Source organism: Oryzias melastigma, linkage group LG3, assembly GCF_002922805.2.
Source record: "Oryzias melastigma strain HK-1 linkage group LG3, ASM292280v2, whole genome shotgun sequence".
NCBI lineage: Eukaryota > Metazoa > Chordata > Actinopteri > Beloniformes > Adrianichthyidae > Oryzias > Oryzias melastigma.
The window spans coordinates 5733538-5756788 of record NC_050514.1 but is presented as its reverse complement, the minus strand read 5'-3'; the positions used below and the strand labels follow the sequence as shown (position 1 = coordinate 5756788).

Here is a 23251-nt window from a genome sequence, read left to right as displayed (position 1 = left end):
GAGGCCGCTATCTTGAATTTTAAAAGTTCCATTTTGTACAAGCTACAAATTTAAACCCTTCCAAAGGATTTCACTGTATCTCTTCCTAACTCCTTCAGCATCACGTGGAAAAAATGTTGGATTTTGAAGTTGTAGATTTTGAACATCATAAGCGTGGCATGCTCACAAAAGTGACGTACCCCGGTTGCTCACATATTTTTACCAGAATATTGTAAAAATGAAATACATAAATCCCTGGCTCAAGATGAATGAAATTATATGAATCAACACGCTCTCATCCCCAAGTTGTCACATATTTACGTTTGGTTAACGACCCCTCCATGTCATTTTTTACATGTTGGTGTCCCTAACTTTTTGTTTTTTGACGTGCTGGCTGTTCTTAAAATCAAGGATCCGCAACCCTCATGAGGAGGTATTGGACACAGTACCAGATGAGGTAACGGACTCACCCCGGTACCATACAAGGTACCCACCGCAAACCACCCCAGACGTGGTACCAGATGCAAACCATTACCAGGTTAGGGTGCTGGTTTTGGGCTAGAGTATCAGTGCGTGTCGCGGTACTGGACCTGCGGTTCCGGGTCACAGCCCGGAGGTTGGGACCCATAATTTAATGGGAGCAGCACATCAAAAAACAACGAGTTAGGGACACCAAAATGTAAAAAGTGAGGCGAATGGGTCCTTAACCCAACATAAATGTGACGACTTGGGGATGAGAATGTGTTGCAAGAACATATAAAAAATGTTGTTGTGGTTACTAAAAAACTTCAGTTGGCCAAGGAAATACAAAAGTTTACTTTTGCCGATTCTTCTAAAACCTACATAGAGGTGTTTGTCACCTCCAGGTGACCAGAACATAAAGTGGTATGGACATAAAACCAACAGAAAAGATGCAATTTTGAAAAAAAAAGTGTTTTTATTTATTTAATTTTTTTATTTGTCTTGTGCAGCTCCAACCAAGGTGGCAGGGGGAGAGGGGGAGGATGAGGCTCATGTAGCAGCTGCTCAGCCAAAGAGGGCAGGTCAAAGCGGGGCAGTGAGGGCGGGGGCGGGTAGCACCTGCGTGCCATAGAACCTTGACGGTTTAGTGCTTTAACTAAATTATATTACTGCAGTTCCCACAGGAGTCTTACATGTACACAATGAGAAGGGAGTGCAGTCAAAAGGAAAATAAGTTCTTAAAAAATACATTTATACATTTACTGTTTTGAAACCAAGAAGGATACTACTATTATATACATAACTTCAGCCATTTTAGTGCATGACATCCGTCTGCAATCTCATTTTGTTTGAGCTAGCAGCATCATGACTCGTTTAGCTATAGCTCTAGTTTTCCTTTTTTTTTTAAAGTCAGTATTTTGATTTCAATTTTTGAATACTTGATGTAATATGTCATTATCCCTCAGATGTGTTCCGATGCTTATGAAGATGAATACATGTGTGTTTTTGCACACGCCAGAGCAGAACTCACGCAGAGAACAACCACCAAGGCGTCGATGCGTGACATCATTCATGAAATGTTGCTGAGAGGGGTTATTATTGAAGCCAACAACACACATGAGGCTTTAAATAAAACATCTGTAACATGCTGCTTGGTAAAAGGTAGGGAAATTTGGTTGTAAATTGTCTCCAGGGTTTGTAATAAAATGAACAGAAATGTGATCTGAATGAAGCAGAAAACATTTGTTCCAAATATGAATTCAAACAAACAACATCTAAATCTACAAAATGTTCCGCACAAAGATGCATCTGAAATTCATTGACAAGTTATCAGTTATATCTGACAGTGTTAGGATCCAGACTATAATATTTTTTATGATATTCCAAATATGTAGCAGATAGACACGTTTGGGTTATCTTTAGTCTTGACAGAAAGGCTCTGGAGAATATACATTTACATTTGTGAACAGCAGATGTTGATATTGTTGCTCCATTCTTTGCTCCCTGTGGGGTTTATTTTATCTGCTGCTTGACAAAAATACAGCCCATGTACAATAAAACCATAAATATGTTTTCAGTGTATGCTTAAACACTGGAGACTTATATTTGACAACAGTGGGAAAAATTATCTTTATCTTTTGTGCAATCATAAAGCATTTTTCTTTTGTTTTTTACAAAATACAAAGAAAAGGACAATTAATAGGAGCTTTTGTTTTCTAGTAAACCTTTTAACGTACGTCCTGTTAGAGAACATTAATATATTTGGGAAAAAAGTGATTAAAGATGGGAAAAAATAATAATAATTAATCAAAATAAATATAATAAGAATCTTTATTTCAGTTTTATCTCAGTTTTTGAGGAAAATATTACAAAAATAAAGTTTTTATGATGATGTAGATTTAAAACTTCTATAACGCTTTTAATTCATGGATGTGAGCAAGCTGCAAAAACTTTGAAAACAGCAAAATAGAAAAAGAGGGAAGGAAGTTGAGTGTTTTTATATGAACACAGCAGTTTATGTGTGTGTGCAGAATTTGTTTGCAGCATATAAACCCCTCCATCCCCTGGAGGGAGAAGTAACTGCAGTCGCGGCTGCTCTCGGCTCCCATTGGTTATTTAATCCCACCATCCAACCTTAAATGCTGAGTGCCAAGCAGGGAGGCATTGGTTCTTATTTGTGAGAGTCTTTGGTTCAACCCAAGCTGGGAAATGATGCAGCAATCGCAGTGGGAGCGTTCTTCAGACAGACTGCTGGTATAGTATTAAAAAAAACTATCACTACTTAGTTCACGGGAATTAAACTTTATTTTTTCAACAAATCACACATCAGATTATTTACATATGTATGTGTAAAAATTCAAAGAATGGAACATTAGTCCATGCTTTTATTTTGTAATTTTGAGACATTTTTGAATGATGATTTTTTTTTTGAAAACTCAGTAATCGACTGGTGGCAGGGTCACCATTCGGGTGAACTCTTCATAGTTGATGACTCCGTTCGGCCTGACGTTTGCCTCCCTGAAGAGTTCATCCACTGCAGAGAGAAGAAAACCAGCAGCTGTTTGAGAGGCCAAATAAAAAAGAGACATTATAAAAGTTTTGGTCCTTGATTGACGTGCCGATCAATCCTTACGAGTTCTAAAACCTTACACGCCCAATGATTGTTTTAAATAAATCCTGTTTTTTAAACAAAGTTTATACCTTTCTACATTATTAAAAAAAAAAAAACTCAACATCCAAGTCTTATTCTTCTAATTTAAATCTCCAACCGACTCATTAAGCTCTACTAGGTTCCCATTTCAACGACAGCACACATGAATGATTTCCTTCTGATTTTCTAGCTAAAATGTGATTTTTTTATTAATTAACCTTGACTACTGAATAAATTAGATTTCTTTCAATTTTTCTTCCCTGCTCTTTTGGTGAACTTGCATCCTCATTGTAAGAGAATAGATCCTCTCACTTGATAGAAATGTAATAATGTTTTAAGAACATTTGCAGCTTCTTGAACTTTGAGCAAGAAGTCAGTCCACATTTAATAGAGATCCAACAAGTTTCTCGGATGCCTTATTACTGCCCAAATTTGTCCATCAAATGTAAAAATACACAAAAAACTTCAACAGAGGCTTTAATAATTTATCAAGAAGTCAAATGAATGAGAGATGACAGCAAGTGATTTTTGTTAGATAACACTCAAGAATGAAGTCCTTTGCCCTGCGACAGACTGGCAGTCAGTACAAGATTATCCATCATCCATCCATTAAAAACGTGTAATAAAGACTGCTCATAATGCTGTATACTCTGATCATAGCAACATATTATTTCTTAGTTCTATATTAATACATTTATTTGATTTATTTTATTTGTATGCAGCAAAACGTCTCCGTAAAGCTAACAATACCCCATAATATTCAGAAACAGTTTAGTGAGATTAAGAGATTATTCACTGAGGGGGTTTGGTATTTTCAAACAACCAATAAATCGAACAGTAAGGACGAGTGTGTGTGTGTATCAGTGTGCGGTATTGTGTTGTATTATTTAGATTTATATATTGTAACTTATTTAAGTTACTAGAAAAAGACAGGGATAGGCTTAAATAAACATTTGCTTCGCATGTCCTGTTTTAAAACGTGTATTTATTGAATTTGGTTTGTGACCTTTTATAAAAAGTGATTGCATTGATTTTTGTTGTTGTTTTTTGTAATGTTTTACATGTTGGAAATAAATCAAATATAAAAATTGAAAAAAACACCATGAGAACCACAAAGTCCCCCTTTACCATGTAGAAACATGATTTTGTGGTCATCCATCCATCCATTTTCGTGACCGCTTTGTCCCTTTCGGGGTCGCGGGGTGCCGGAGCCTATCCCGGCTACTGAAGGGCGAAGGCGGGGTACACCCTGGACAGGTCGCCAGTCTGTCGCAGGGCCTCAATCACACACCCATTCACTCTCACAGTCACACCTAGGGGCAATTTAGAGTCACCAATCAACCTATGAAGCATGTTTTTGGACGGTGGGAGGAAGCCGGAGTCCCCGGTGAAAACCCACGCATGCACGGGGAGAACATGCAAACTCCACACAGAAAGGTCCCAGCCGGGATTCGAACCGGGGCCTTCTCGCTGTGAGGCAAGAGCGCTAACCACTGCGCCACCGTGCAGCCCTGATACCGTCTTGCTGCAGCAAATTCACTTGAATTAAAAATGCAAGAAAGTCAAACATGACATCTTCTATCACACTTACCTGAGATTACTGACAAAAGACGTGGTTAAAACTTGGAGCCAAAGACTCAATATTTGACTTATGTTTGCAAAAAAAAAAAAAAAAAATTACTTGTGAGTATTTTTGGTTTTGTCTGTCGCTGATTCTGCAGTCTCCCTTCTTGCAGGAATAGTTAAAAAAAAACATGCAAAGTCTTAATGGTTTTGTGGTAAAAGATAAAATAACTTTCTTGACCCTTCTGACCAGCAGGTGAAAAACGTTACTAAAAAATTTGCGTTAAACTGACTAATTCCTTAAATGAATAACTTTTAAAAATGTGCTTCTCCTAACCGCAGATGCTAATACAACCGCATTAGTTGAGCGGACGGCCAGCGTCACTCAGCAGTTACCTTCTGCATTTGAGAGTTTCTCTCCCAGCTTGGTGAGTTTAGCCTTCAGCTCAGACGCCTGGATGGTTCCTTTGTTCTGCTTGTCTGTCATCCTGAAAGCCTCCAGGATCTCCGTCCCGGGATCCTCCTGCTGCATCTGTCTGTGCATCATCGTCAGGAAAGTGGAGAAGTCCAGCTCACCTTTCTTATCTGAAAACAGAGTTCATTGACAAAACTTAAGTCAAGTTAAAGTTCCATTCGGTGTCACGCATCTAGGTGGGTGAAATTCGTTCACCGCATTTGATCCCTTGGGGGAGCGGTGAGCTGCAGACACAGCCGCGCTCAGGAACAATTTGGCAGTTTAACCCCCGCAAATACTGAATGCTGAGTGTAAAGCATGGAGGGACTGGTATGACTCAGACTGGATTTGAACTCACGACCCTCCATTCTCCAGGCGGACACTCTTCCACGAGGCCACACATTTACTTTTTTGTTTTGAAGTAAAAAGAATTAGTTTACAAAGAGACTTCAGATCAAAAATGGTCTTTAGACGACAGATCTTTTGTTACTATTGTGTTAAAGTACACTGTTTTTCTGCTTGTATGAATTCATTAAAGCGAACAAATTAATTTTCTCTGCTACTTTCAAGGTTCATTTACAACTTAAGAACCAGAAATTTCAATTTAATTACTGAAATGACTAAAAACAAAGCATCTGTTTCTTGTGCTGAGACAAAAAGACACTTCCTTTTTTTTATTTTATGATAGTTACAAATCCGTAAATCTGATTGACTTTAGACTTCAAACTTCAATTCGTTTGACTTACAAACCCGAGTAGCAGCTGCTCGTTTTACGCACCGATTTTGTGAACTTGTAGATGCCTGTCTATCTCACTGAAGGTGGGGCTCGTCCCCAAGCAGCGCATGACGGTGATCAGATCTTTGGAATCTATTTTTCCGTTCCGCTTCTTGTCATACAAGGAGAAGCACTCCTTGAACTCTGCAGAGACAAAGTGAAAGCAGTGAGATGGCTGCTAACATCAGGTCAGGCAGACTACAAAACGCTCTGAAGAGGAAACGTTAGAGATCACAGTTGCTATTTGACTGAAACACAGCAGCATAAAAATAAAACATGTAAAATCTTACCGTTGATTTGAGCTTGTGTTAGAAACTTAGCCTGCAGAGAAGCAACATCATAGAGTCACTTCTTCAAAGGAAGAAATGTTCACAATAACTACAAAAAGAGCTAAAGACGGAGGATTTTGTTGCTCTTACCATTTCTGAAGGTGTTCTTTCCCGGAAGGACTCCTGCTCTCTGAGTCACCTGTTCCTCCGCCTGTCTAAAGTTCACCGTCTGTAGGCTGCAGTGCAATTTAATATGTGTTGCTGTGGAAACAGTGATACCAGATCCACCTGTGCTGTACTGCTCTTTTCCTCACGAGTCGCCATTATATTAGAAAATGACAATAATTATTGAGAAAGGCTCTTAAGCACATAAATTATGATGGACTTTTGACTAAGAGCATAGTCTGGGTCACATGAGGGAACATTTAACTACGTTAAATAGAACTTTTTTTATTCAGATCTATGCCTCAGAGCTTTTGGGGGAAAAACGAAAAAAACAAAATCTTAAGGCTGTCCTGTCTGTCCGTCCTGATAATGCTGGCCTCCTTTACCTCAATGCAATGGTCTGTGAAAAGGTCAGACACCATCAGGCCTCAGCTGGCTTTGTCTCCTGCTCACATAACTGCTGGACAGCATTCCTGTCTGAGCTTTACAAAAAAAACTGAAGAAATTGGGTCTGAGGTGAAATTCAAAATTCTTGGAAAATGTATTTTTCTTTGATATGAAAGGTACGTATAAATATCATGAAAGATCCATTAGATTAAAAAATGATTTTAAACAATACTTTAACTCATCATATTTGGCATAAATGAATCTTGGGGTTGTATTTGGGGGAGCTGGGTGGGTTGATGGTTTTATGTTCTGTTTTTGTTTTTAAATACATTTATATGAGTGTTTTAATTATTTTTATGTAAAGCGCTTCGGTTTTCAAAGAATAAAAAGCAGTTAATAAATAAAGTTTAATTTTTATACATGCATATGAAAAAAAAACATTGAAGTAATATTGTGTCATAATTATGGAAATCTTTTTAAACCCATAATTCAAATTAATATAAAATTCTCAACTGACAATTAAAAAAATGCATTATTCAATTGGAAGTTTGATTTGCAATTCAGGCTTTTGATTTGAAAATTGTTTATTGCAATTAAGATAAAAAAATATTATTTAGTTCGACTTTTAAATAAATAAATAAATAAATAAAAAATACGACGCTTTTGATTCTTTAATTCAAATGACAATGTTGTCAGGAAGAGGTAGTGGAGGACCTAAACACAGAAGACCAGGCTTGGTGGCAGAAACTTAAAATATTTATTTAGCTGAAACTGAAAGGACAAGCAGAACGTGACAAAACCTAAGCCTAGAATCATGACAATACCCCTCACCAAAGGGGCAGATCCCAGATGCCCAACACACACATGACGAAGGGACCCTTATAACCAAAACAAAAGCATAGAAAACAGAACTCCTGCAGCCAGACGGATGTGAGGGGTATCAGAACCCCTCCTCAGGAACAGATGTGAAGGGGAGTCCCAGTGACCCTCCTCAGGAACCAACACATGAAGAGGAGCGGCCCCGGTGACCCTCAAAAGGAACATGAAGCTTGAAGGATGGCCCCGACAGTCCTCCGGAACAGATTCTGTGGTCATGGCTTGAGATGACTTGAGGAAAAATTAAAAATTCTTTACTAACATTTAAATGTAAACTTCTGTGCTTTAGAGCGCACCCACAGCGTGAACTCCCTCGCGACGGAGGGGTCTGCATCAGTCCTCTCGGAAGGTTCACCTTAAAAATACTATTTTGGACACTACAAATGCCTCTACAAATGGAGGGGTAGAAAGATGGGAAGAATTCGGATTGGGCCTAAATTGGATATGTGTTTTTTATATCTCCAGAAGATTCTATTGGCAAAGCAGTACAATATATTTCACCATATTTTCCGCGATTCAAGGAGCACCTCAACACCTGGTTCAACTTGGTTTTTAAGCGGCCATTTCCAAATTCACTTTTTGGGATTCTGCATACAGAACTCTCGCGTTTTGCATATTGCTACGCAAGTTTTTAAGTATCTTATCTGCTCTGAGCACAAATTGGACGTTCACTGGTAAAATGCAAACTAGCTGAATTTTAACCAATCAGGGACTCAGATTTGGTAATGGCGGATGGGTAGTGTGCTTTGAAATACACAGAAGTGCCCGCTTCAAAAACGACAATGGAGGACAAATTAATAATTGCGCTTTGTGTTTGACCGGAATTCTATGACACCAAGTCTTTCATACATCGTGATAGAGCGGTGAAAAAGGATGATATGTGGGATTAGCATAGCTTTGACTTTTCGCACCACGCCTTTTTTAACTGTGAGTACATGCACTTGTGTTGAGTTGGAACAGACTAGTGGAAATACCGTATGTTAAAAAGATGTTCACATATGCATGTTAAAGAATGTCCATTTAGAACATGTGTTTATACCTGGAGTGCAAATAGCTTTACTGTAGTTCAGCTTGAATATTTTATTGCAGATGTTCACCGTCTTCCTTAAGACGGGTTGCTTTCAATATGATCCTCACCTGCAGAACTTAGATGCTGTGGAAAACAGTTTTTGAAATGCTGGGCTGAGGGACATTTCCACAGATTCAATCATTTTCTGCAATTCAAGCCTGGCGCAAAACACTTCTACAACTGCCTTGAAATCCTCCTGCAGCCTTCTAGCAGATTTAAGGAATGGAAATAAGAGTGACAGTGCAAGATGACGACAGAAATTGTAACTGCCCTTTAAAACAGTCCCATGAGTGCATCCGAATTTTAAGAAAAAAAAAACTCCTATCTCATTCTCCTATATGCTCGAACACCTCTGGCAAACATCATGGGTCAAAGCAGAGGATAAAAATGAGGTTCAAAAAGAAACAGGAGAAAGGGGAACTGTGGATTTGCAGAATTTGACTTTCCAGCATCTTTTTAAATGGTGTGTCATCCAAATTAAACTATAAATGCACAACAAAAGATAACAAAAAGAGCACATGTGAATCATGTAAACATAAAATCCCCAAAAACATGAAATCACACGACAAACCATCAATAAGGGTTAAAAACAGACAGTAGAATGGAACATTCTCAGTAAGAGCTATTTGAGTGGGTTCAGTTTCACTGTACAGGTTTTACATTTAATCCACAAAAGCTTCAATGTTGTGAATGAAAAGCATTATGGGATGGATTATGGATCTAATTTAAGAAAAGGTTATCCCTCACTAAAGGAGATAATAGAGGCAGCACTGGACCTCCCTTCCTTTTTAATTTGCAGAATTCAAACGTCCTTTCCAGATGAGACACCCTGTAAGTATTGGGTCATTTCTCTCATTAAGGATCCCTTCTTTCCAAAAAAGCTGTCACCAGACTGACCCAGAAGCGTTTTTTACTTTAGGATACATTCAAAGAAACATATTTAAGCTTTTTTTTTTTTAATCAAAATGACTTAAGGAAGAGAACATTTAAAAAAAATCTCTATTATTAACTCACTATACTTCTTTTTTCCTCCAAGTCTGGGTTTGTGTGCTACCCTTTTCTGATCCTGGCTATCTTCATCACTCCTAAAGAGAACCTCAGCGTCTTCGTATCTGCACTTCCAGGTGTCCCTGTCTCTGGATCATTCTCCATAGCTGGTTTCACTTCTATCTTTAACACTTTCTGCTTCATTCTAGCTGACAATCTTAAGTCACACCAGTTCACCTTCAACACCCTGTTCCTGTTTCTTTCAAACTTCACATTCTAGTAATGAATACTTACAGTCTTTTATTTTGTCAATCAACAAAAAGAACGTTTGCCAACTATCACCTCTGTGAGCCCTTAAATGTTTTGTTTTTTTGTTTTTTTTTACAGGGGATGATTTAAATCTCTGCTGCCTTCAGGTACCATCTCAAATACATGTACGACTCCATAAAAAGCACGACACAACACACTTTTTAATTGTAAGATAAAGGGTTTACATTTTACTATAAACCCTGTAAAGCCCACTAAGAATTGACAAAAAAATTGTAATTTGGGGGAAATTAATGTGTTGCTTTTAAACCGCTAAATGAAATTCACAACTACAAAAAATGCTGATTTATTGTGTAATTTATTAAGTTGTTACTCATAACAGTGTAAGTCTAAGATTCTAAAATATTCACATGAGTGTTCAGGAAAAAGCACCTTATTTACCTTCTGTGTCAAGAATGATGCAGACATTTTGAACATGGTGTAACTGTATTATAAAGAGTTAACTATCTTTTTTTATTATTATTATTTCAAAACAGCAAGTCATCATTTAAAACAGCGAAAAAGAATAGACAAGTTGTCACTATAAAGTTTTGAAAATTAGCAAAACGTTCTCCCGCCAAAAGTGTTTTAATGGGAGCAGCCATTTTGAAATGAGCAGAAGAAAAAGTAGGTGAGGTCACACTCACTCAGTCCACTTCTCTTATAAAGTCAATTGTCACAATATTAAATTGTTGCCAATTTGAAGTTGAGGAAAATTTTGCAGAACCAAAGAAGATTGATTGAAAGTGTAGTTAATGAAAATCCTCCACAGTAATAATTAAACACAAAATATGACAAAACCTGAAATTATCTTGAGAGGAGAAAAAAATCGCTGATTGTGCTGAAGGTAATAATTACCAATTGAAAGGGAACTGTGGCGATTACAACCGTAAACCAGGTGTGACTATTTTAGACCACACCACCTGGAAAGCTGCTCTGTTGGCGCAGCCCATCGACTCTATGTTCACTAACTCAACAATGAAGCGTGGCGAGAGAAGAAGACTGACCGTACTGTGAAACATGGAGGGGGCTCAAAACGGATCTGGGGCTGCATTGTTGAATCTGTCACGGGGTGTGTTAAATGTGTGGTGGCTACATCAAATCTCAACACCATCAAACCATTCTGCTGAGAAATGTGCTGCCTGCTGTCAGAAAGTCTGCTTTCAGTCGCAGAGTACCATCATTGTTGCTCAGGCCTGTTCCTTTCATCTGTTTTTTGAAGGATGCGGATGAACAACAATTCCATGTAAGATTTAAGGATTTTTAGAAAGTTAGTGTTCACTTTTGTCAGCATTGAGTTTTTCCCTTTTTTTTGTTATTCAAGAGACCATTGTTAGCTTTCCTACCAATAAAAAAAGAGTGGCAACATTTATGTGCACATTTTAATATAGTTATACTCTCAAGCTTTTAACCACTCAATTTTAGAACTTAAAATTCAATTAGAAAGGTCATATTTGATTTCTTAATCAGACATATTCGAGGTTTCATCTATCATCCATGTAATAGACTTATAAATTAGTTGTGCCTGTTTTCACTGTCAGTAAATACAGCTTTTACTTTCAACAACTTGAATTTATGTCATTTATTTTTTTCACTCCAACTCACCATTTTCAGAATATTTGACAAAACTGTTGCTGCAGATAAGTTAATTACAAAGACAAAGTCAAACAATTTTAGTTCATCATTCCACTTGACTGTATTTTAAGCAACACAATTCTAAAGCTGAGTCTATTTTTTCGAGTAAAATTCATTAAAAAAATGCAAAATCTTACACATGTTAAGTTATATAACTGCATAATACACATTGAATGCATAAGAGAACTGAAGCGAGTGAATGTTACATCATCCATAGAAAATGCTCCAACCAAATGAAGTCATTCATTATTTCACAATAAGGACGTTGATATATTAGAACCAGTTTCAGAACCAGTTCCTGCCTGGAATCCATTTTGCATTTGTCTGTCATGGTGACTGTCTAGAGTACTCTGTAAAAGTTTGATCCAACTTTTTAATAAAAGGATGAAATTCCACCTAAGTATCATGGTCACTTCCTGCAGAGGTTAGTGGGTGGAACCTCTCAACAGTTAATGATAATAAACTAAATCCATGACTCATTTACAAGAAAAGACGTCTTCTCTTTAAGAGAAAAGGGCAGCAACGTTACATCTGAGCAAACAACTGCAACATGGAACACAGTCTGATGGACAAACAAACCAGCAGTCAGATCAACACAAACATCTTAATCCAAATGTCAACACAAACGACCTCAAACTCTTCATTCAAACTGAAAGGTCAAGACGACTTTTGTCAAGGAGCAAAGGAAAAAGAGAACAACAAAAGTTTAAACGAATTAGAAAAGAAGAGAAAATATGATCAATAAATATAACCCTAATGAAAAAATGATTAAAAAGTGAAACGTGTGGTGATGAAGAAATGTTTGCAGTGGTGCTGAGCAGACACTAACATCTATTGCCTGAAGGTATAGTGTGTGGGGGGTGGGGGGGGTCTGAGTTAGCCTTCATGGTCTATGCCAAGTCATCAGCAGGTGGCAGTTTTTGCAGCAGCTCTCACCACTCTCCTCAGGGCCTTTGTGTTTGGATGTTCAAGCTCTCATAGCAAACACAGATGCTGCAGGCCAACACTCGCCATGGCTCCCCAGAACAAGATTATGAGGATGGATGGATTTAGGTTTGCTCTGTATCACTGCAGGAAATGCAGATGTTGGTGGGCTTTTCCACCAGACGGGGGTTGCAAAGACAGTTAAAATGCAGGGTAGTGTACAACCTGTTGTTCAGATGCCCCATACTTTAGATACTACTTATAGGGTGCGAGTCCAGAAATGTGAGTCAGGTTTGTTAGGATGAAGAGCTGTCACGTAAAATGTCTGTTAGAAAAACTGGAACACAGTTTGCACTAATCAGTTTTACTCTACTTCATTTAAGATCCATTGTGATGAAAATCCTCTTTTGGTGTTTTAAACATGATTTCGTGGCATTTTTCTCCTCGTGATAGAGGACATAAAAATGAAGCTTAAAATTGCATTTTGAGTATTTCTTCTTTCAAATCGCTGTGAATCAAGTATGTCTTTGTTTTCCTCGTCCAAACTGGCATCTGGCTCAGAAATGTGCGGCTGGATAGCTTCAACTCCGCTCGCAGTTTTTGTTGCACCAGTAATGTTAAGTTGGGGGTGTGAGGCGCTAGCTACTGCTGCTCTGCAGAAGCTATGTTGTAGATAACGACAGATTTTTAGACTTGGGCTAAAATTTGTATAATCATAATTTACCACTGGGAATGCTTTTACAATAAATCAAAGGATGATCGGAGTGGGACCTCAAGAAAATATTTCTACCCCTTTAACACTGGAGCTGTCGCAGGGAACACCTGAAAACACGCTCTTTGACATTCCATAACTCCTCGACCGTTTACGCAATTAACGTGAATTAACTGATTCTGACACGAAGAGAAGCGGCTTTTCATATGCCAAAATCCAACAAATGACTAAATTCATTTTACTGATTCACCTTAATTCACATTCACTGCTGCTCCATTGGAACGGCGTAAACGGTTGATGAGTTACGGTAGTTAAAAGAATACAAGCTTCAGTGTTAAAGGGTTTAATGAAGACAGTTGATTTCATTTTAAAATTAGGATTTGGAAACCTTAAATTTGGCTCCACAGCCTTTTTACTGCTGGAATGAGGAACAAAGCCTACAAGCCCAGGATCAGGTGCAGAACCTAAGGTGCAGACACCCCAGAGTCAAAATGCTGATGGTGGTTAATGAATAATGGATTTAAACCTCAGTATTGGAAGCTTTTTATAAGGTGGAGCAACTGATCTCTTTTATTCAGATTGGGCCAAAGCTTCCAGAGATGAGTAAAAAGAATGTTTGTTACATGATTGACTGGTTTATGCTGTGTGTGACAGCTTTCAGCTGTGTGGTGGTAAACATCTTAAGTGACGTCAAAGCCGGTGGAAGCTTTTCTCTAAGTGGATGAGTAGGCAGGACATTCTAGCCTGATGGCTGTTAGAACACAAAACTCAAACAGCCACCTGTCAATCAAAAGTGTTTTCCCCCTTTTAAAAACAGCTTCAACCTCAATCACAACATCAAAAAATCACATTCATTTCTGGTGTAGTAGTATAAAAATGTTGTTGTTGATGCTGTTAGAGCAATAAAACCTGGTTTGTACATCAGAAGCCAAACAGCTTGGGTGAAATTATACATCTATAACAATTATTTTCAGCAAAAATTCAGACAAAAGTATTATTTTTCTGTGATCAGTCCAGACACAGAAAGAGTGGAGGGAACATGAAATCTTCAAAAGGGCAGTATAGACGAATTAATCATGATTCATTTAAAAAGGAAGAGCAGATGTTCTCTTCTCATCTAAGTATTTCACATCAAGACAGTGTCTGTAGTGGTGTTATTGAAAACCAAGTAACTGCACTTTTGCAGCATAATACAATAGCCTATAGGTTTGACTTAAAGCGCTGCTAAAGATGCCTGTGGAACACTGCTGCAATCTGTGTGTTAATTTGCTGAACAGGGCCAAAAATAAGACGCCTGTAGGGGCATTGGTCAGCGGAAATGTAAACCCTTTTAATGCACATTCTGGAGTCATGACCTGAAGCTGTTCTGGAGTGACTCAGTCTTGAGCTGTTGTAGACATCAGCAGTTGGTTTGAGCTGTTCTTGTTTGTCATAATCTGTGAGAGTCTTTCCTGCAGGTGTGTTTGTTACAAGCCTCAAACCTGCTAAAGGTGTTATCTAAAAGTCAGTCTTATCATTAAAAGACTTAGGGTGCAGAACTGTGCTCTGTAAAAAAAAGAAATAAATACATTTTCTTCAACAGCTTCTTCTGAATTCCAAAAACTGAGCTTGGGTTCTCAGTGAGTCTTTTTAGCATTTGTGTAGCCAAGATTAAAAAGTGGCATGTCTTGGTCTATAGCAGGAGACTGCAACCTTCAACTCCTTAAGAGCCATCCCAGTTGATTTCTCACTAACTACAACCCGGAGCTACAGTCTTCTTTCATCCTTAAAAAACATTAGACATTGATGTGTATTTAGGCTATCAGTTTGCATGAATGAAACAAACATTAAAAGCCTTTTGCTTTTGCCTTTTTTTTTAATTTTTGACAGAAGTTCCTTTCAAAATAAAAGACACCCTGTCACATATGATCATCTCAATGCATCAAAAGTAGTAGTAGCAAATGTAATGTCAGCAGTGATTACATAAAAATAGTTAATTTCACTGTTGTTGGTGCATCTCTGCCAGAAATTAAATCTAACAAACCGAAATGAAATCCAACCTTATTAATTGATCCCCTGCCATATTTTTCGAACACACTTAAAACTCCTTAACTTTTTCAAAAATAGAAAATTCACTTAATAATCCGGTGCGCCTTATTACTGGTTTTGCTTATTAAAGTCTATCGATTCTTTGTGGTACAGGATGCACAAAAATGTGTCAAAATATTCTAGTTTAACTCGTGGTATGCACTGTCCTTCAACTGTTTGTAAACGAGTTGAAGTTTGAATTAGTCTCCCTTTTTACCATTTTCTCACTTCTTACTTTATATTTCCTCTTTAACATTTAGAACCTTTTTTTTAAATTTTCTTTAATAAAAGAGCCACAATGGAGGGGTAAAAGAGCCACATGTGGCTCTGGAGCTGCAGGTTGCAGACCCCCGGTCTACAGCCTAATAAACCAACAGTATTTATTGCTGCCTCTACTGCAGACATGGTTTGTTTTGGTCTGGATGCAGTAACTTTTCAGGAAAGAAATGATCAATGTTTTTAGTTAGCCTAAGCCCATATACAGTGGGGCAAAAAAGTATTTAGTCAGCCACCAATTGTGCAAGTTGTCCCTCTTAAAAATATAAGAGACGCCTGTAATTTTCATCATAGGTTTATCTCAAATATGATAGATAAAATGGGGGGAAAAAATGAAGAAAATTATATCGTCTGATTTTTAAATAATTTGTTTGTAAATTATGGGTGGAAAATAAGTATTTGGTTGATAACAATCAAGCAAGATTTCTGGCTCTCCAAGACCTGTAACTTCTTCTGGAAGAGGATCCTCTGTCCTCCACTCGTTACCTGTATTAATGGCACCTGTTTGAACTCGTTATCAAAACAACTTTTTTTTTCTAGAAATTGCTACTTGTTTACCAGGTTCTTAGGCCTAAGGACTATATTACTTGAAAATGACAGATGAAGAAGGCAGAATAGTGGCCCTCAAGTAGAATATATTTCTGTTCTAAATCTTCATATACATAGCGGTTTTGACATCTGTCATAATCTCAGATCTTACAAAAAATATATTTCACATCAAGCCTCCATCTGCAAAATTCTCTTATTTGACTTGTCACAAGTCCCATGAACACACATTCTCACACTGATGATTGCAGAGCTGCCATGCACGGGGCTAACCAGACCACCAGTGAAATGTGGAGTTTGGTTTCTTGCCCAAAGACATTTAGAACAATCAGATGCCTCAATAAAAGTATGTGGTCTCATGTCAAATGTTCAAAATGTTTGATTGAAATATTCCCCCAAACCCACTTTCAAATGGTGAAGGTGCGGACTTCCAACATGCCATAGAAATGACTCAGACTAAGACTCGGACCAATCACTACTTACTGACGATTGCTGGTTTTAACATGCAACAGCCATATCGCAGAAAAATTATGACTTAGTTGACTTAATTTCAGTCCAGTCAATTGTCACGATGGTTTTTCCTCTATTGGATTAATAAGTTAGGCAACTGATGAAGTAATGAACGAACCACACCAATCATTCTTTATTTAAAAACAATATTGATTTTTGAACTTAAATGTGTTTGAAACAAAAAATGAAAAGTATTTTAAAGCACACTTACACAATCACACAAGGCCATTTAACCATCTAATTTTCACAGCAGTATCATAATCTGACTTCTGACATTCTCTCTAAAGCACAGCGTTTTCTATATACTTTCTGGGCCTGTATTTCAGTGGTTCTTCTTGATATGTAATGTATAGTAAGACCATGGCTCTGGAACATAAAGAAGTCCGGGGTACTTGTTGCGTAAAACCTGGTCATTCCATAAGTAGGCCACCCACAGAGCCACAAGTAACAGAGTGACACTAAAACTGTACAAAAGAAACAGGCCATTACTGTCTGGGCTGAGGCCTTTATGATGTTGAAACATCACCATGGTAACCATTGCAAAGAAAGTGAGCAAGAACAGTTCAGTGATTTGTCCTTCTGTGACCAAATACCTGAAAAAAAAAGGAAAATGTTAAGACTGAGAAGTTTAATTTAAAGAAGAATGCACAGTTGTCTTCAAACAAAGTCCTTTTAATTATCTTGGAAGTGCTATCCTTTTTTACTGCATTGATGCAAGTACAACAGACAATTGCATAGTTAGTAATTAATATATCTAAGAGGTCATGGCTGAACTATACAACTGCATTCTTTCCTTGGAAAGTTATTGTATTTAACTGTATGCCTCATCTACTTTCCAAGAAATAATAGATGTATAATATTGTATTCGTAGCATGTATTCAAAGTGAACAGTCATTCAAATCAGTGATGTTAGATGTAACTGATGTAACTTACCAATAGTAGAGGGCGCTGGGTCCCAGTAACAGCCAACCAGGCACAGTGATCCTCCTCTCTTCTTGAAAACTGCAGAAGCAGCCGCTGAAGTAGATAAATAGGATGATGAAGAAAGGAATATACCTGAAAGATAAAGAGACACTTAAACAGACTATACCCTTTTCCCTGTGGGATTCACATTGTTTCTGTGGTTAAAGATAAATATACAGTGGGTTCAAATGTGTGTCAATCTTTGGATGAAGCATCTTAACTAAAGCTGTAAATACCAGCAGAGACTTAGAAAAAAATAGAGTCTTAACATCATTTTCTTCTTATCTTTTTTTTTCAAAGTTCTAAGAAAAATCATAGAGCTGCTTTTTGTTAGCCAAGTGTGTTTCTTTATAATTGTTCCATGAAATGGGTTTTCTACAGCATTTCTGCCATTTTATAAAGCCCCATTATGTTTGTCCAAAGTATTTCTATATTTGGGATACTCAAATTTATTAACAAACATTTTTTATCCAAAAGTCTTGAAATTTTCCATGAAATTCTACTAAACTGTGATCCTAGATCTCACGAAGGATTTCACTTCTTCACAAAAACGCATCACTTTTAATTGAATTCCTGCAATAAAACCCGTTCAAGATAATGAGGATGGTTTTATGAGTTTCTGGGGAATAATTACTCCTTTGAGCTCATATTGCAGCATTTGTTTTTTCTTTTTTTGCTTTAAAAATCCAGTTTGGGGGAAGTTCGAGCTGAGATGAGTATAGTACTAAAGCTGGAGATTGAGCTGCATGATGTAAGCAAGTGCAGAGAAGGACTGCATTCGCAGCATTGGTACTGCTGTACCACACGGGAATCATCTGATCCCAGAAGCTGGGCAGAGTTGGACCCGGTTGGTTCTTGGACAGGAGACCACCTGAGAGTACCAAGTCTTGTGAATGAGTGCAACCGCAGGGGGCCATTTTCTAGTGTCTTCTTGAGCCAACCCAGAGTCTGGCTAAATGCAGAGTTTGGGTCAGGAATAAAACTGCAATAAAGTGAAGCCAAATTACACGTATCATTCATGCAGTTTTTGGCTGCGTTTTTCCACCACAGGCCCGCCAAGGGAATAGTTGAAAGGAAAACAAACAGCATTTCCATCATTAATATCCAATATACTGAACCACATTTGTTGCATTGGCAGACTAAATACGTAATTCAAATGGTCAATACTTGAAAAATAAGATTTCCTTGAATCTCAAAAATCCAGTATTGATCATAAATTATTCTTTCAATTCTAGATACTATTGAGGGCAATCTGGGTGATGCTTAAAAATGATCTAACTTGATATCCAGCCAAAGCACATATCCAAATGCTTTGAATATTTTTAGTGCAGTCAGAACTAGAGCCAAGCTCAAAGCACCTTTGACAAAAAAATGGAATTTGATTTATAAGGATTGCGCTGTACCGCTATTGGTCAAGGGAATTGAAAGAAAATATCTAGAATCACCATGGAGACACCAATGATGAAAAGAGGCTAACACAAAAAGTCTTAGGGTTTTTTTTTTACATTATCTGACAAATGAAGGTAAATACATAGTTTGGCTTTGATCACTGGCCTGCATGACATCTCACTATCAACTGCTTAAAATAGGTGTGGAGCGCCAGACACACCTGTCAGATCCCAGTGACCAGGTCTCCTCATCTGGTTGCGATCCCCAGAGAAGAACTTGTACCTCCTCATCACAGATTTCGGTGTTGTTTCCACGTTTATTAACTTAAGCTAATAGTGACACACATGAAACTGTGTAGAGAAGTCTGAGGGCCAGTGGTCAAAACATGTCAAGAAAAATGACATCTTCATCTTTACATAGAGTATGTCTAACAAAACCCTCACCTATGAACATGGAAGACAAACAGAACTTCTTAGCAAAATGTCTTTATTAAGTCAAAATGATCCCACTAATTCTGCCTCTGTCATTACTGTAAAACCAGCTCTCATCATTGACAGAGAACACTGAAGTCAATGAAGAATACATTAACAGTGTTTTTTAGTGGCGGGAGAAACCGATTATTAGACACATTGACCATGATCCATAATCTGAATCGACTGTGAATTTTAAATAACAGAGAATTGAAAAATGTATTTACTTTAAATTAACTTAATGCAAGAGTATTGAGCACAACTGAAATGTACGGAAGAGGATTAGGGCCACTGAAAAAAAAAGCCAATGAAAAATTATGACTTTTTTCTCAGAATTCTGACTTTAAAGTCAGAATTTTTAATGGGCTTTTTTTTCAGTGGCCCTAATCCTCTTCCGTAGAAATGCGCTGCACAACTTCATTCAGAAATTTTTGAAGAGCACTCAAACGTGGCTGTCCCTGCAGACCACGTGATCTAATCAACCATGACCCCAGCATTTTGGCTTTTTAAATGTCGACCCTCAAAGGGCTTTGAACAAAAGTCATCCTGTGTGTAAGGTGTGTCGTACCAGAATTACGTATTTAGTGAACACAACAAACATACAAAATTATACTACACGTCTCAACACTGTTAGAATATCATGTTCAGTAGCTGGCTAGACACCATTTATCTTGTTTGATCTGAGTTACTGCACGTCCTGCTAAAGCTCATCTATTGATGAACAGTAACACTATTATGTTACTTAAGGTTGTTGAGTTCAGGAGAAAAGTTTTTATAGAAAACTTGTCTACTGTTGATACATAATTTGATTATTAACCTTGTGCTATCCTATGTATGTTGACGTTGGGAGTAGGGTCATATGGACCCCAAAAAAATAACTTTTTCAACATTTTTTTGTTTTCACTGGTGTTCGTGACAGACAAAAAATCCTGTCCACCTTCATCCACATTTGTCAAGGGATGGATAACACGTTAATGTAATGCTTGGGTCATCTGGACCCCATAAGATACCACAAGGGTTAAACAAAACCTTTTTATTTCAAAATTTTTATTTTCTTGATAAAAGTTAAGCAAATATTTTGATCCTGTTTTTACTTACAAATACACTTTGGTGGAAAAAAGTGTGTACTTTAGGTCTAGTGTCTTGTGGTAAAGAGAAAACATTTTTTAAAAATTGCAAAGATCGAACATGCCTTTATGACTGTTTCATAATCGAATAGTTGCCTCCTGAATCGTAATCAAATCGATTCGTTAGGTGTCTAAATATTCCCACTCCTAGTATTTTCAAACTAAAATGCATGTTTTTGCTACAAAAAAGCAAAGGTAGGAAATAATGAATGATTAAATTTTGGGCAAAAACCTCCTTCTATCAATGAGAGCATTGGGGATGAAACTTGATTGCATCTTCCAACCTGACAAAGATTCCAAAGACTTCGCCTAGACAACAAGAGTAGCCAAGTCAGTCTCTGGATCTCAATCCAATTGACCTCTTGCAGCGACGTCACACACGCACCGTTCTCTGTCCTTTTGTGAGTCAAGTACACATTGATTTGATCCATTCAAAGGGTAAAATCACTGACTTTGGTGTCATCACACGGTGAAATCCATTGATCAGAGGAAAGGTTTTACGACAACAGCAAGCACATGGCCAGCACTTTTCCTGACTTAAGATCCAAGCCAAATGTTCTGTCGTCTTTTCAGCTGAATTCTTCTTCACCTCCCGCAATATTCTAGCAAATAATATTAAATTCTTTGCATTCAGTTTCCCCCCCCTTATTTGAAGTGGTTAGGGACAGGAGGCACTAAATCTATGAATATGGAGAACCGATGTAGTCGCACCTTTATGATGCATTGATATGGTATCGGTTTACACCTCACATAGGCCTTGATGGTCCTACACTCAATCGAAACACTCGCCTGACTGTCCGGACCATTCTAAACTGGTCAGGAGAGGACTGGTCCGGTCCGGACTGCTCAGGGGAAAAGAGACCTAAATCTCATCATAGAACATGTGTTGCTGTTAGTGTTTGTGTGTTGGTGCAGGGAGGCTCTGTAAGAAGAGACACCAGACGTCGGTTCTGGTCTGTCACAGACCCTGACACTTTTTTTGCTCTTGCCAAGAACATGGAGGGAACTGATCGAAGGCACAACACAAATAATCCACACAAGAAAGATCTGCATCCCAAAATGGCGGAGAAGACGGTCATGCAGGCACTGTGACGTCGCTTGCAAGGGGTCTAAAGGGAATCTTTTAAAAGTCTGGGTTGCCCAGCAACAGTCTCAAAACATCACAGCTCTAGAGAAGATCTGATTGGAAGAATGGACCATAAAAGCAGCTTTAGTGAACACACTTTGTGAAGACCTAAAGGAAACGTTTTACCTGTCATTCACAGCCAGTATTTAGCTAAACAATTGACATTGACCAAATACTTATTTTCTACACCATTAAATAAAAATAAATTCTTTACAAAAAAAAATTTAAAAATCAGAGAATGTGATTTTCTGGATTTTCTTTAATTTCTGTCTATCACAGCTGAAGGGTACCAATCTTTTTAAATAAGACAATTTGCAGAATAGATGAAAAAAAACACACATTAGTGATGCACACAAGCTCCTGGCTGTGTGTGTGTTTTTGCAGTCTTCCTTCAAAATATAAAACTAGAAAAATAAAACAGATTAAAAAAAGAGCTGGGAAAAAAAGTGTCATTTCTGGCATAGGTGTTTAATCTTGCAGCACTTCAGCAAGTGCTTTGTTCTGCACTTGGACACAGTGTACTCAATTATCACAAACACTTACCACATTATATGTCCCAGGTGTTCATCATAATAATACAGCAGTTCAAAGGAGTCTATCTGTGAAGGAAAGACCAAAAGCTGGAATTAATGCTTGAAAACTGTTTGGAGCCTTCTTTAAACCTTCATGTCACTATTTCCTTTCCACTGCGCAACAGTGCCACCTACTGTGTTACTTCGCTAAGCTGAGGAGAAGATGAATTTAGAGGGAATGTGGTCAAAACATGGATAAAAACTGAACATGTGCAGAAAAACCTAACTGCAAAATATAAACCAAACCGACAATTTGCTGATTTGTAGGAATAAAACATGAGAAAGTAAAAGGACAGCATGTTTCAGAGAGCACAAGATAATACTTTATTATACATTTTGGCAACATTTCAGCATTTCATTGTAGCCTAATGTTGTATAGTTTAAAGTCTTCTTTTACACTTTCCGATCTTGATCTGATAAAGTCGCCACCAATGAGGAAGAGCTTACTTAAACAAGCACGAGTCTCAATAAGTTGATTATAGTCAGCTCTTTCATGTTAAATGATTTCTGAAACCAGAAAGAAAAAAAAAATCAGACGCTGGCAATCCTTTTTTGGATTATAGGGATTAAGATGAAGACACAGAGATATCTACCGGGAAACCTTGGTGCAGTGCAGAAACGCTGTCTGTTGCATAAGAAAGATGGAGAGTAAGGACAGTCTCAGCAAAACGCAGAGATGAAACGATTCTTTTCTTGTAGCTCTGCAACCATCTCTCCAAATCGATTTAGGGCAAAGTTCCTCTAAACTAAACTCAAGAGTTTGCAAGAGGTGCCCTGGGTAATCTACTAAACAATCTGGGGCCTGAAATGCAAATTTAGGACAAGGAAGAAATCAGTTTTTCAATATCAGTATTTCCTGATCTCATTAACCTGCATGAGGTTGTCTTAGAAGGAACAGGTATTGATTTTTTTTTTTGCAGCTTATCAATATTAATCGGAATTTGAAATGTGTGGAGGTGTTGGTGTTGCAGCTAAATTTAACCTCTTAACAC

General features: G+C 37.7%; 2 protein-coding genes across 2 annotated transcripts; both read right to left on the bottom strand.

The window, feature by feature from the left end:
- Positions 1–2726: 2726 nt before the first annotated feature.
- On the bottom strand, positions 2727–7036 carry calml4a (calmodulin-like 4a). The gene is made up of 5 exons (XM_024296334.2): positions 6303–7036; positions 6174–6204; positions 5887–6027; positions 5051–5239; positions 2727–2974 (listed from the first exon to the last, which is right to left on the bottom strand). The coding sequence occupies exons 1-5, from the start codon at positions 6303–6305 to the stop codon at positions 2877–2879; spliced, it is 462 nt and encodes a 153-aa protein (XP_024152102.1). The 5' UTR covers positions 6306–7036; the 3' UTR covers positions 2727–2876.
- Positions 7037–16713: 9677 nt separating this feature from the next.
- LOC112160952 (CLN6 transmembrane ER protein) lies at positions 16714–22286 on the bottom strand (the record flags this gene model as incomplete). Its single annotated transcript, XM_024295880.1, is given in 3 exon segments — positions 16714–17205; positions 17546–17668; positions 22231–22286. Coding segments are annotated over 3 exon segments (450 nt in total), but the record flags the coding sequence as incomplete, so codon positions are not given.
- Positions 22287–23251: the final 965 nt, after the last annotated feature.